The sequence below is a fragment of the Carica papaya genome, chromosome 7, assembly GCF_054855325.1.
Source record: "Carica papaya isolate Zhongbai chromosome 7, ASM5485532v1, whole genome shotgun sequence".
Classification (NCBI taxonomy): domain Eukaryota; kingdom Viridiplantae; phylum Streptophyta; class Magnoliopsida; order Brassicales; family Caricaceae; genus Carica; species Carica papaya.
Genome location: NC_142315.1, coordinates 13,717,145 through 13,729,694, shown reverse-complemented (window position 1 = coordinate 13,729,694; position 12,550 = coordinate 13,717,145). Strand labels below are relative to the sequence as shown.

Genomic DNA, 12,550 nt, shown 5'->3' with positions numbered 1-12,550 from the left:
ACTTGGAAGGTTGATGGGGCATTGCACAATTCAAATGACATAATCATATACTCAATAGTATCTATTGTGAGTATGAAATGTTGTCTTTTGAATATCTGACGGATGAACTTTGACCAAGTGGTACCCGATATTCAAGTCTACTTTGGTAAAGAATTGAGCTCCGGGTAATTCATCTAACATGTCGTCTATCGTGGGAATAGGAAACTAGTCCTTAACGATTGCAGAATTGAGAGCTCAATAGTCAGTGCGGAACTACCATGTTCCATTTTTCTTCCGTACTAATAAAACTAAGGATGAAAATGAACTTGTGCTTGGTTTGATCAACCTGGAATCCATCATACTACTGACTTGCCTCTCGATCTTGATTTTTTAGAAATATGCATACTACTAGGACTAGACATTAATCAGTTTTGTACCTTCCTGAAGGATGATTTTATGTTTAATTTCCCTGACCAGCGACAAACCTTTTAGTTCACAAAAAAGGTTGCCGAAATCTAATAGTAACTTCTGCATCTTCGGGTTCATTGAGGGTTGTGTCAGTTCTGATTTGGTGGCCATGCAGACAACGAGCATGGAGTGTTTCTATTGCATTTCTCTGCTCAGTTCCTTCATTGACGTCAGCCGTATGGTCTGGTGGTTAATTCTATAGAGCTGTCATACTTGCTTGTCCAGACAAATTCTATTGTCATTCGCTTTCAATCACATATGATGGGGTCTAACTCCGATAACCACAACACTCCCAATACCAAGTGCAAACCGATCAATAGAAAAACATAAAAGGTGAGATGAAAAGTGATATCTTGTGTCTCGAGGGGAACTTGCTCGAACCTCCCTCGACAGCTGATCGATCGTCTGCTCGCCACCTTGACCAGAAAAAGATCAATCGAAATCATGGATAGGTGTATGAGGTTTGTGAGTCGCTCACTGATGAAATTGTGAGTGGATCGACTGTCCACGAAGATCAACATCCACTGTTTCCCAATGTAAGCATCGATCTTCATGCTTCAGGTGGACGACCATCCCGAGATAGCATGCAGAGAGATCTCCAGATCCTTGTTTGTGACTGCAACTTCTGCTTCCTCTACTTTCCAGTAGCAACAATTGCGACTTATGACATTGATGACCGGAGCCGAACATTTCATTGCAGTTGAAGCACAAGCCTTGTGCTTGCTATTTCTGCATCGCCTCCCAGGAAAGATGTTTGGTCGCGATAGTCAGCGAGCTCCAGTTGATGAAGACGTGATGACTAAGGTTTGAGTTTGTGAAGCAGGAGCGAACCACCCGGTTCGGGCAGAGTGTGGTTGCCGGTCTAACTGATCCTCCCTCAATCGGGCCAAACTGATGGCCTCTTTAAGGGTCTTGGGCCGAAATAATCTGGTACCATCTGCGATGTTGGGCTTAAGCCCGCTCATGAAGGTGCCCACCAACGACTTTTGAGTCAAACCTTGAAACTGGTTGCCCAAACGTTTGAACTCCTTTTGGTATTCGCGAAGCGACTCAGTTTGCCTTACATTGGACAAAGCTTCATCAAAATCTTCACACTCTATCAACCCAAAACAAGTCTAGAGCTCTTCTACAAACTTGGTCCAACCCAGTTCTCTTTCTTTTTCGTTGACCGGCGACACTTTGTGCTCCTCTGAAGTTTCCTTAAGTTCAAAAAATTGTTCAAGCCGATTAAGCCATTCATTGGGATCAGTGCCGTCGTAGGTGGAAAAATTGATTCTAGCGAGTCAGGATCCAAATGCTGGTCAGGATCTATTATTTTGTTTCGAGCTGCCTGTTCTGGTCGATCGCTCTTGACTGATTCGGCTGGCTGTGTTGCTGCTAGAGCCTTTCTTATTCAAGCTCAGTGTTTTGGTCAACATGTCTGAGAGTTTCCTCAATTGAATGGAGTTTATCTGCCGTTCCGGCCTCCATTTGGCTGAAGTTGTCTTGCAGGCCACCCATACTGGCCTCTTAAGTTTTCTATCCTCTCATTGTTTGTCGCCAGAACCTATATGAATTGATATGGTCCTAGTCAGAACAGAAACTCAAGAACACGTTTCCTCTTAGGGTGAAAAAGAAGCACAATTTTCATTAATAAACTTCACATACATTTGATCATCTTGTACATGTTTAAATAGAGAAAACAATATAACTGCTTTTTGCTAATCAAGAGCATGATGTAGACAGTTTAGAAATGAAAAAGAACTGCTTGGAGGAACTGTTTAATGATCATGGAAAGCTGCTCTACAACTACGGCTCTGCAACTACTCTTGCTGATCTAGTAATGGAAGATGGTTATTAGAGGACAATTGGTTCTTAGTCGAATAGTGGGGATTGGGTAAAGGATGCTGCTGTGATCTCCATGGCGTATCACACTTGATATATCATTATTATTTTAATCCATAGCTATTGGGAAGATGGATAATAACAACTCATCACCTGGGTCTCCAAAAGAAAATCCTGAGATTAACCCACTTTACGAAGATGATAGCTCATTCGAACCCATACGTATTTCAAAGGTTGCAAGATTCAATTTCCAAAGGCAAGAAAACAAGTTCTGGGAAACCCAGCCTGTAGGGCAGTTTTAGGATAATTAAACCCCCAACACCATTATGTTGGGTCAAACAAGAGCCCTATAACTTGCCAAGTTAATATGAGTGGGCTACTTGTGATATGAACTCATAACTATTAGGTTGATAATGCATCAATGACACTGCTTGTTAACATTTGAGCAAAAAAAACCTTATATCAAAAGGGGATTTTATTTGTGGAAAAACACATATTCGTGTGACAGCACACATTATTAAATTGATCGTGTAAGATGATTTGGACAAAAAATAATATTAGCATTTGACTTTCTACGCGTGATAGTTAAATATGTTAGACAGTTATTTGGTAGGTTGTAGAGGTTTAGAAAATGTATAACAATTGAAGAGGAATACAAAGTGAGACATTTTTCTTTCTTGATTTTCTTACACTAATAAATTTCAATAGATTAGATGAAAAGGAGAACCCTAAAATGCTCTTAAGAGGATTAACGAATTGTTAGAAAATTTTTACGACATTATTTTATGTATTTATGGATCTTTTAATGTAATAGCTAATAATATATTTCTTATGAAAATAACTGTAATCTACTTAATTAATTGATAAAAAATGATGAACTCCATATAAGAATAATATCATAGAACATGTGATAAAAGTTTGATAAGTATTGATGTTAGATTGATAAAATGGATATGCTAGTTTGCATTGCATTTATTCTTGACCTGATGAACAACTTAAAAATTTTAAATGCTACCTTATATACTCTTTATGAAGAGGAAAAAACTTATAAAATTTTGAACATAGTAAAAAAATATCTTTAGGAACTTTGTGATAAATACCCAAGGTTTTATTCATTTAATTTTGTAAAAGCAATTATGTTGGTGAAAACTGTCTCTTATTACCAATATTTGAAAGAGAATAAAAGATCTACCTTTATTAGTCGCTCTCTTTATATCCATGTGGTAGAGTTGCAAGAAGTCAAATATTAATTTTATGGGTGAATATATTTTATAAGAATGAAGTAGACAAATATTTAGTAGAATAATAGAAAGTGATGATGTTAAAGAGTTTGATATACTCCTACAATTTAAAGTCAATAGTCATAGATTTTATATTCTCTCATTGATAATGTGAGATGTATTATAATCCTCATATTTCTAATAGCTTTTAAAATAACATTTCGTAATGGAAGATACATACATAATTAATTTAAGGGTTCTTTAAACACGAAAATACAATATAATTTTTTACTAATTTTTTTTTTTTAAAAATTAGAAACATATACAAATTGTTACCACCATTTATGTATTAATTTTTTTTTTATTTTTTTTTTTAAAATATAGATGGGGAAAACACCAATTGGTGCAAAAATTGGCTTTTGAGAACAATTAAAGTAAATGAAGATGAGGATTATAAGGATAAAATGAGAAACTTGAACAAGGTTTTAGCGGTACTCATTTATCATATGTGCCATTTGTTTTCTTTTTAACTTCAATTGTACTTATTACTTTTAAAGATTGATCGCATGAGATTCAATAACTTAGTTGAGTTGGTTATTATATTAAAGTGAGTTTAGTAAAATAGATGTTGACGAGGAGGACGTGATGAAAGCTTTCTTTAATTGGATTTTTTTTTTTTTTTTTCCTGTAATCTTATTAATAATCAGTGCACTTTATTTTATAAATGAAATAAATTTGAACATTAAGGAATGAAAGATTACCCATTATTTAATAATTAGTACATGTTTTATTGAAGAGGTAATGAGACTTATTTTTTGGATTTTCTTATCATAAATGTTTTCGTGAAACCAAATTTTTTATAAGTTTGTGTAGTATCATTAATGTATTTATAAAATGAAAACTACGTGGGTTACGGGCGAGTCCATTAAGTCCTCAAGCCCGGAAAAAGACTTGTTTTGCGGCACAGATCCATGATTCACGTCAAAACGCCCAGTTTCATTTGCGATAGGAAGTAACTTTTTCAAACAGGATAGCCAATCCAAAACGTCCACGTGGCAGCATGAGGATGGCGGTTTAAACAGCTCAGCAAATCATAAAGACTAGTGGCCTTCCCTTCTCCTATCTGTTGCTGAGAAACAGAGACTTGAAGAAACAACAAGACGAAGAAAAAAGAGGGAGAAGAATTTAGATTTTTTCAGCGCATTATTTTCCTCCCTCCGCAAAAAGTCTTCAATCACAGTAATGACGTAAAAACATTTCTCATTTGAAAGTTTCTGTCCAAGGAAACAAGAGAAAAAAGAGTAGAATATGGAGTGCATCGGAGCTCGGAACTTTGCAGCAATGGCCGTCTCCACTTTCCCTACGTGGAGGTCTCGAAGGAGAATACTAAAAGGCGAACAGAGACACCTAAGCAATCGGTGTAGTTGGTGCAAAGTGAAAGCGAGTGGTGTAGGAAGCGAGAGCTGTGTGGTTGTTAAAGAAGATTTTGCAGACGAGGAAGATTATATAAAGGCCGGTGGCTCTGAGCTTCTTTTTGTGCAAATGCAGCAAAACAAGTCTATGGAGAAGCAGTCTAAATTAGCCGATAAGGTCATTCTGTTTCTCTCTCTCTCCCCCCCTGCTAGTTTTCTTGGTTTATGTTGTAAGAAAGTTTTGATGAGTAAACTAATTTGTCACTGTCTTCAAGTTTCTTCATTATCATTCGCTTCCGTCAATTGTAGAAGGTTTATACAGTGTCTTGCTCTGCTCTGTCTATGGAGTTTGTCATGGAACCGAATTACAACTGGTTTCAGGATGTATTATGTTGTTTATGTCGCTCAGTCTTAGTTATTTACTCGAGTGATTTCCGTTTATTGTTTTTTGATTGTACGATGGTGGATGTTATTTCCGAATTACGAATTTCGAATTACTTTATGGAAAGCCCGTTGCCTCACCATACTGGATTTATTTCCGAAGATAATAAAGTTATCACAACATAGCATTATGATGACATTGATTGCTAATCAATTTGTTTATCTCACGCTGTTATTTTGCACAATATTACGTTAGTGAGAGTGGAGCCATGGCACCAATGAGGCACCGGGGTAACACCCTTTCTTTGATTTGTTTCACAGTTACCACCCATAGCAGTTGGAGATGATATACTTGATTTGGTGGTTATTGGCTGTGGCCCAGCTGGTCTAGCTTTGGCTGCAGAATCAGCTAAGGTAGGATTAAATGTTGGACTTATTGGTCCAGATCTCCCTTTTACAAATAACTATGGCGTGTGGGAGGACGAATTCAAAGGTATTAGTTTGTTGCCATCAATTATGCGTTTTTTCTTAAATAATATTTTGATTTTATTATTCTTTCTATGTTTTTGAAGTTTTGTTCTTAGTCTGTCCTAGAACTTTTCTATTGATGACATAGAATAAGCTTTGGTTGTGCATAATTTTTGTTTTCTTTAAGGAGGGGATTGGTTGTTCGATTCCCCTCGTTAAGTAAATGTAAGTTAATGCAGTTGTGTATGATGCTATCTTGCTAACATCTTCATGACCTGATGGAAAGACTATCTTCGTTCCTTCTCTAAGTTGAAATAGGTTATTATACTTTCAGATCTTGGACTTGAAGGGTGTATAGAGCATGTTTGGCCAGACACGATTGTGTATCTTGACAATGATAATCCTATTATGATTGGGCGTGCTTATGGAAGAGTTAGCCGGCATCTACTTCATGAAGAGTTGTTAAGGAGGTAAGGCTGGCTTAAAATAATGTTTCAGGCTGTTGTTATTTTATACTGTTGCTACATTTCCATTATTAGCTTGTTAACATTGTTGTTTGGATTAGATGTATAATTTATATTAATTTCTGCTAGGTGTCTCGAGTCAGGTGTTTCATATCTTAGCTCGAAAGTGGAAAGAATAGTGGAAGCTGCCGATGGTCATAATCTTGTTGCCTGTGAAGATGATATTTTAATTCCCTGCAGGTACAGTAGGATATTCTATGATCTTCCTTAATGTAGACAATTTGCTTATATTTCCATGACTATATTATATTTGAAGCTTCTAATATGTATTGCTGTAGGCTTGCCACTGTCGCATCTGGAGCAGCTTCAGGGAAACTCTTGCAGTATGAGGTGGGGGGTCCAAGAGTTTCCGTTCAAACTGCATATGGTGTAGAGGTTGAGGTAGGATTCGGATATAATATTCCTTAGTTGTTGGAGAATAAAATATAGGGTATAGGTTCTTGCTCAGCATTCATGATATGGCACATTGATTTGTCCGATAGCGATTGTATTTTTTTTTCTTCTAAATCTTAAAAAAAAGGGAGTTCCATGCTAAACTTTATTTGAAGAAGGTTTGAAGGGCTAGTATGCAGATGATGTATGCTTATAAATTGAACATTTATTCATTCCATAACCATTTTGTGTAGAAAATAAAAATTGTTTTGTTTTCTCCTCGTGTAAGTAGAGATTTTACAAACTATACTGGACACAACTTTTATTATTTAATTTCATTAGTTTTCTCTCGCAATTTCAGGTGGAAAACAATCCATATGATCCAAAGCTGATGGTTTTCATGGACTACAGAGATTATGTTAATCAAGAAGTTCGATCTTTAGAAGCTCAATATCCAACTTTTCTATATGCAATGCCCATGTCGTCAACTAGAGTCTTCTTTGAGGTTTTCCCAATTGGTTCATCCTCTGTTTGACATCGTTTATTTCCCTGTATTAACAATATGGGAGTCATTGGAGAACATTTTCTGCAGGAAACTTGCTTGGCTTCAAAAGATGCTATGCCTTTCGACTTGTTAAAGAAAAAGCTCCTGTCAAGACTAGAGACAATGGGAATTCGAGTTTTGAAAATCTATGAAGAGGTAATCTTAGTGCAAAAACACCGTGTTTACCTTAGTTCCTTATTTGTATCTGTATTTGCATTTTAAATTAATGACAGCTTTCGCCTTAAAGCCAAAACTGGGGCATTAGACAATATAAACCAGTTATACCTTCAGATTCATCCATTTAAACAACCCATTGGTCCAGCAACCTTCATTGAATTTCTTTTCTCATATGATGACCTAGATAGCACGTCACCTATTGATGTGATAGTATACAAACCCCTGTAAGTCAAGAAGGACGTAGTTTGAACTTTTATGCTGAAGCCTACAGAAACTGATGCATAAATGTGAAGTTATTATTGTTAGTTCCCAGCCAGTCTCAAGCAATACTTGTGTTTTTAATGGAAAATATAAATATTATAAAGAAGGCACTAAAGGGCTATGACCCCAGAACAAAAGAATTACATCTTTCCAGAATAACAGAAAAGGTTTGTAATGGTTCCGATATACTTCCTGCAACGCATAGATTGATCTTCAAACAAAATACTCAAGATCCAAAACCAATAATCTTCCATGCTACAAAAAAAAAATGGCCAGTGTCCTTTAGCACTCTGTTTTTGCTTTCTTCCAAATGACCAAAATGATAGCCAAAGGAATATGAGTTTCTTTTTGTCTTCGTAGGGGTATTGCCATCCCAAGCCTAAGTTTCTTTAGTCACCGAGCCACTAACCCGAGAGAGGCTGAATCTCATAATCTTCTTGCCTCAAAACATCAATGAAGAAATGACTGGGGGATTCATTCTCAATGAGGCAAAACAGGCACCACTAATAATGGTTCACTCTCTTTTGGTTAGGTTATGATAGGTGAGAATTTTTCCCAAGCAAAGAAAGTTAAATGCGATGATCCCTTGTTTATTTCAAATTTGTTTCCAAGGAAATCTAGAAGCAACTTTAGTTTGACGAAGGAGATTTAGATAAAAGGATTTAGTAGAGAACTCTGCATTCCTCGAGAGCAGGGTAAATTGGGCTCTCAGATACAGTGGGACCAAGATAACAATAGCCATCATGGGGAATAGTTATAAATGACATTTGAGGGCAGTGACCAAGGTGAGGGTTATTTGAGCGTCTGGAAAGTTCAGGTTCAATTTGAATTTTAAAATACAATATCGACCAATTTAAATAAAATTAAATAGTACATGGGAGAATTAAGTAGTTAAACCTTTATTACTGTTAGCTGCACTATCTTCAAGTTAATGGACGATAGAGTCACCAGATATCTATATTTAGAACTTACTGAAATGTACCAGGTTCATGCTCTGCCAGTATTTTGACCCTTGCTGGACTGGAAGGTTCTAATTGTGTATTATAACACAGAACGAGCTAGGCACTGTAGATTGAATCATCACTACATTATGAATAATTGATTATCTGCCATTCATTGATTAAGCCTATCCGTTCTTTCTTATCTGTTAAATTCTTATCAGTATTATATTCCAAGAACCTTCCATGCCTATGTGCAGTTGATATTGTACTAGCAAAAAACGTAAGATGTCAAAAACAAATCATTTTAGAAGAGCAGAGTTTCTTTGGATACACGAAATTAAAAAATTAGTCTTCCAATTCTTTATATAGGAATGGTCTTATATTCCAGTTGGTGGTTCTTTGCCAAACACTGAGCAAAAGAATCTTGCTTTTGGTGCTGCTGCTAGCATGGTGCATCCAGCCACAGGTAAGAAAAGAACGACCTAATTCATTCTTCTTTAGTGATTTGGACTTTAGGTGTTCATTTATTTATCCTGTCAACAAACAGGGTACTCAGTTGTTAGATCATTGTCCGAGGCTCCAAAGTATGCTTCAGTAATTGCAAAAATATTGACACAGGATCACTATAAAAGCAAGCTTACCTCTGAAAGGAGTAATACGAACATCTCAATGCAAGGTTTGCTAGCACAATCTTCGAACCTTTATATCTCGCATACTTTAATATTATGAATATACTTTCAGTGGTCAAATCTTTAAAGGTTGCCTGAGGATGACAAATGCATCTTATCTCTTGGTGTGTGTATTTTTGCTGGTAACTTGCATCTTATATCTTGGCGTGTGTCTTGAGTAAAGCACTATCAACTCTATTGGCTAGTATTTCCATTCTTGACAACTCTTGGGAAGTCCCAAAAATTTATAGCCTCAACTTCCTAATGCATCCTCATGTCAGGGTAATTTCTTGGCTCTGCTTCTACTATTTGGCAGATAAAAAAAAAGCTATGATAAGCAGCTCAATCTTTGCATTATTATATATTTCCTTTTGCCTTTAGACTTGCTAAATGTTCCGCATTTTTTTTCCTTGGGAAACTTGGAACGAATTTAGCTGAAGCTCAACTTATGTAAATTTAATCTTCTACTACCTGCTTTAAATTCCCATCTTTCACTATTCAGTTGGTCCTTAGGGAGCCCCTTGATCTGGATGCAGATCATCAAGCTAGAAACTTCTTCTTTTATTACAGTTATTTCTTTTTAGGAATTTGATCCTCAAATTTCGTGGTATCCTTATTTTCTAACGTGTGAATGCAAAGTTCTGGATATGGAGTTGAGAAAGTACTTTAATATCAAAGTTTCTTCAAAGAGCTAAATCTCAAACTTATTAGTACTTCAATGTCTACGCAATTTTTGCAACTTGATCAACTTCAGAAGCTGGCGCTTTTCTGTTCAAGAAACATGTTCTACAGTTTTATAATATCAACCTTTATTTGGTCTCGTACTCTGTTAATTTCTTACTTGGAAGTCCCTCTTACATCTCTGAACACTTAATCTTTATATCTTTGCTTGAAATAAATGCATAAATAACTAGATTTCTGAACTTGAACACAAAGTTGAATTTGTTGTTAGTTTTACTTATGTTCTGAACATTAGTGAAACTAAAAATTGGAGTAATGTTGATCTGTTGATTTTCCTTTGCTCAGTGATGGAGAAATTAAACATAACAACCAACTTTTTCACTTTTTGTTAATAGTTTAAACATATTATATATTGCTGCTGCCAATCCATTTATTCATGATAACCTATTGACGCAAATATTTTTCATTTTTCGCATCTTGTAAACTGAGAAAATGCTTGCTGACTAGCATTTCTAGCTGGAAATAAAACTTGTAAATTTATATTCTAGAGGATGCAGCTTAGAGTGCAGATTCCGTTCCTTGGCCATCAGTTTATCATTTTTATGAAATATCCTTGAAAACAATTTTCAATGATATGAAGTATCATGGTAGATATTAATTGTAATTATTTGAATTTCCTCTCTCTCTCTCTCTCTCTCTCTCTCATTTTCTCTTAAATTTCAGCTTGGAATACTCTTTGGCCACAAGAAAGGAAACGTCAGAGAGCATTTTTCCTCTTTGGACTGGCACTCATAATCCAGCTGGACATTGATGGTATTAGGACATTCTTTCGTACTTTCTTCCACCTACCTGACTGGTATGCTTTAGGTCTTCATCTCTTTTCATTTCTTATGCCAATATCTCATTTGCATATTCAGTGGCTATAGCATAGTCATACTGTCCTGTACTCTTTGCATAGCTTTTGATAATCGGAATATCTTATTTCTTGCTCCAGATACAGAAAATATGTATCATTAATGGTGGAAACTCTAACTGTAATTGTAAATATAGAGCTTTAATTGAAATATTGACTAGGAAGATACATTCAAGAGATAGTAGTTTATCGGGTATGTTTGGAGGAGGTGAAGTTGAATAACTAGTGAAATGCGGAAATTTAAGAAGTGAGAATAGGACAATAAGTGACTAAGGAGCAACATGTGAATTGAATGATACCTTGTGTGCTCCTCTTTTTACTGTCTTCTGTATTTAACTTTCTGTGATTTCATCTCCCCCTTTTTGTTTCATGTAAATTGAATAACATTAGTTTGCTTCTAGATTTCCTTAAAAAAACTTTATATATATATATATATATATATATATGTTTAATACAGGGCTTGGGAATGAGAATCATTGTCCTCAAGTGACACTCATCCTTCCGAAAATAATATACAATCTGGTCCTGAAAGTTGGATAATACTTTGTTTTTCAAATTATATATGGGATGTTATTAGTAGTAACTAGGTGAAAACATAAGAGAAATCTTTTGTTGGGTTGACTGGAGAAAATTGGAACGAAGTTTTATTATTCATTAACATGGATTGGTTGCAACTTGAATGAAAATGACTGATATATTGTGTGGTGTTTTGAAGGATGTGGCAGGGTTTTCTTGGCTCTAGTCTCTCGTCTGCAGACCTCATACTTTTTTCCTTCTATATGTTTATCATAGCCCCAAATGATATGAGAATGTGCCTCGTTAAACATCTACTTTCAGATCCTACTGGAGTAACCATGATAAGAACATATCTCACACTATAGCAAATCTCTTTGTTTTATATTTGGAATGGGAGATAATGCAAGATACACGAGGTGGTTGCCCAACCTTGAGATGTCTTGGTTTTTGTGTATATAGAAATTGCAGTCTATATATTCTCTGTTATATCCATAATTTCACTCGTTTCTCATCCCACACTTGATGTGCATGTCTCTACATATATTACTCGCTCTTTTATTTCTGAGTCGAATTTTCATTATTATTATTTTGTTTATTTTAAAACTAGGTAAAATATTACTTATATATTATGAACTAAGTTTTATATGTCAAATAATTAAAATTTAAAAATTAAGTAAGAACAAAATAAAAGATACAGTCATTCCATTTTGTGAAAATTTAGCCACCTGCAATATAAGAAGATGATAACCAGTTGTATTAGTATCATTTTCTGTTTAATTATTTCAAACTCCACATACGTTGTTCAGTAAACTCTTAAATTCTTGGTTTACTTAACAATGTGAATCTCCTTAGATGTTCATCAAAAAGCTTGAGTGCAAAATATATCAACATCTTCAAGAGCTCTATATAAAGAATAGACAACTTAAATCGTGTTGGACGAGAACATAGCAGAGTTTACAACTATGTTGAAAAATCAAGTGATTTTTGGTACGTTAAATAAGATGTTAATTTTTGTTTGCGAAAGAGTTTAACCATTTGCAATGGTGAAAGCTAGAGCCATTTGCTCAAGAAGGTGATTATTTAATTGTTGTTAATTAAATTAAATTCCACAAATTAATTATTATCACTCAAGTTAAATATTATAAATTATGTGTTTGACAATAATAACTAATTTTAGATACACAAAATATGTGATGAGGGT

At 35.2% G+C, this 12,550-nt stretch overlaps 1 protein-coding gene across 1 annotated transcript; it reads left to right on the top strand.

Annotated features, from left to right (window-relative positions):
* The first annotated feature begins 4,607 nt into the window (after positions 1-4,607).
* Positions 4,608-11,860, top strand: LUT2 (Lycopene beta/epsilon cyclase protein). The gene is made up of 11 exons (XM_022046323.2): positions 4,608-5,081; positions 5,606-5,777; positions 6,087-6,222; positions 6,346-6,456; positions 6,555-6,657; positions 7,010-7,153; positions 7,241-7,348; positions 8,941-9,037; positions 9,119-9,247; positions 10,644-10,776; positions 11,549-11,860. The coding sequence occupies exons 1-11, from the start codon at positions 4,800-4,802 to the stop codon at positions 11,712-11,714; spliced, it is 1,581 nt and encodes a 526-aa protein (XP_021902015.1). The 5' UTR covers positions 4,608-4,799; the 3' UTR covers positions 11,715-11,860.
* The last annotated feature ends 690 nt before the right edge of the window (positions 11,861-12,550 follow it).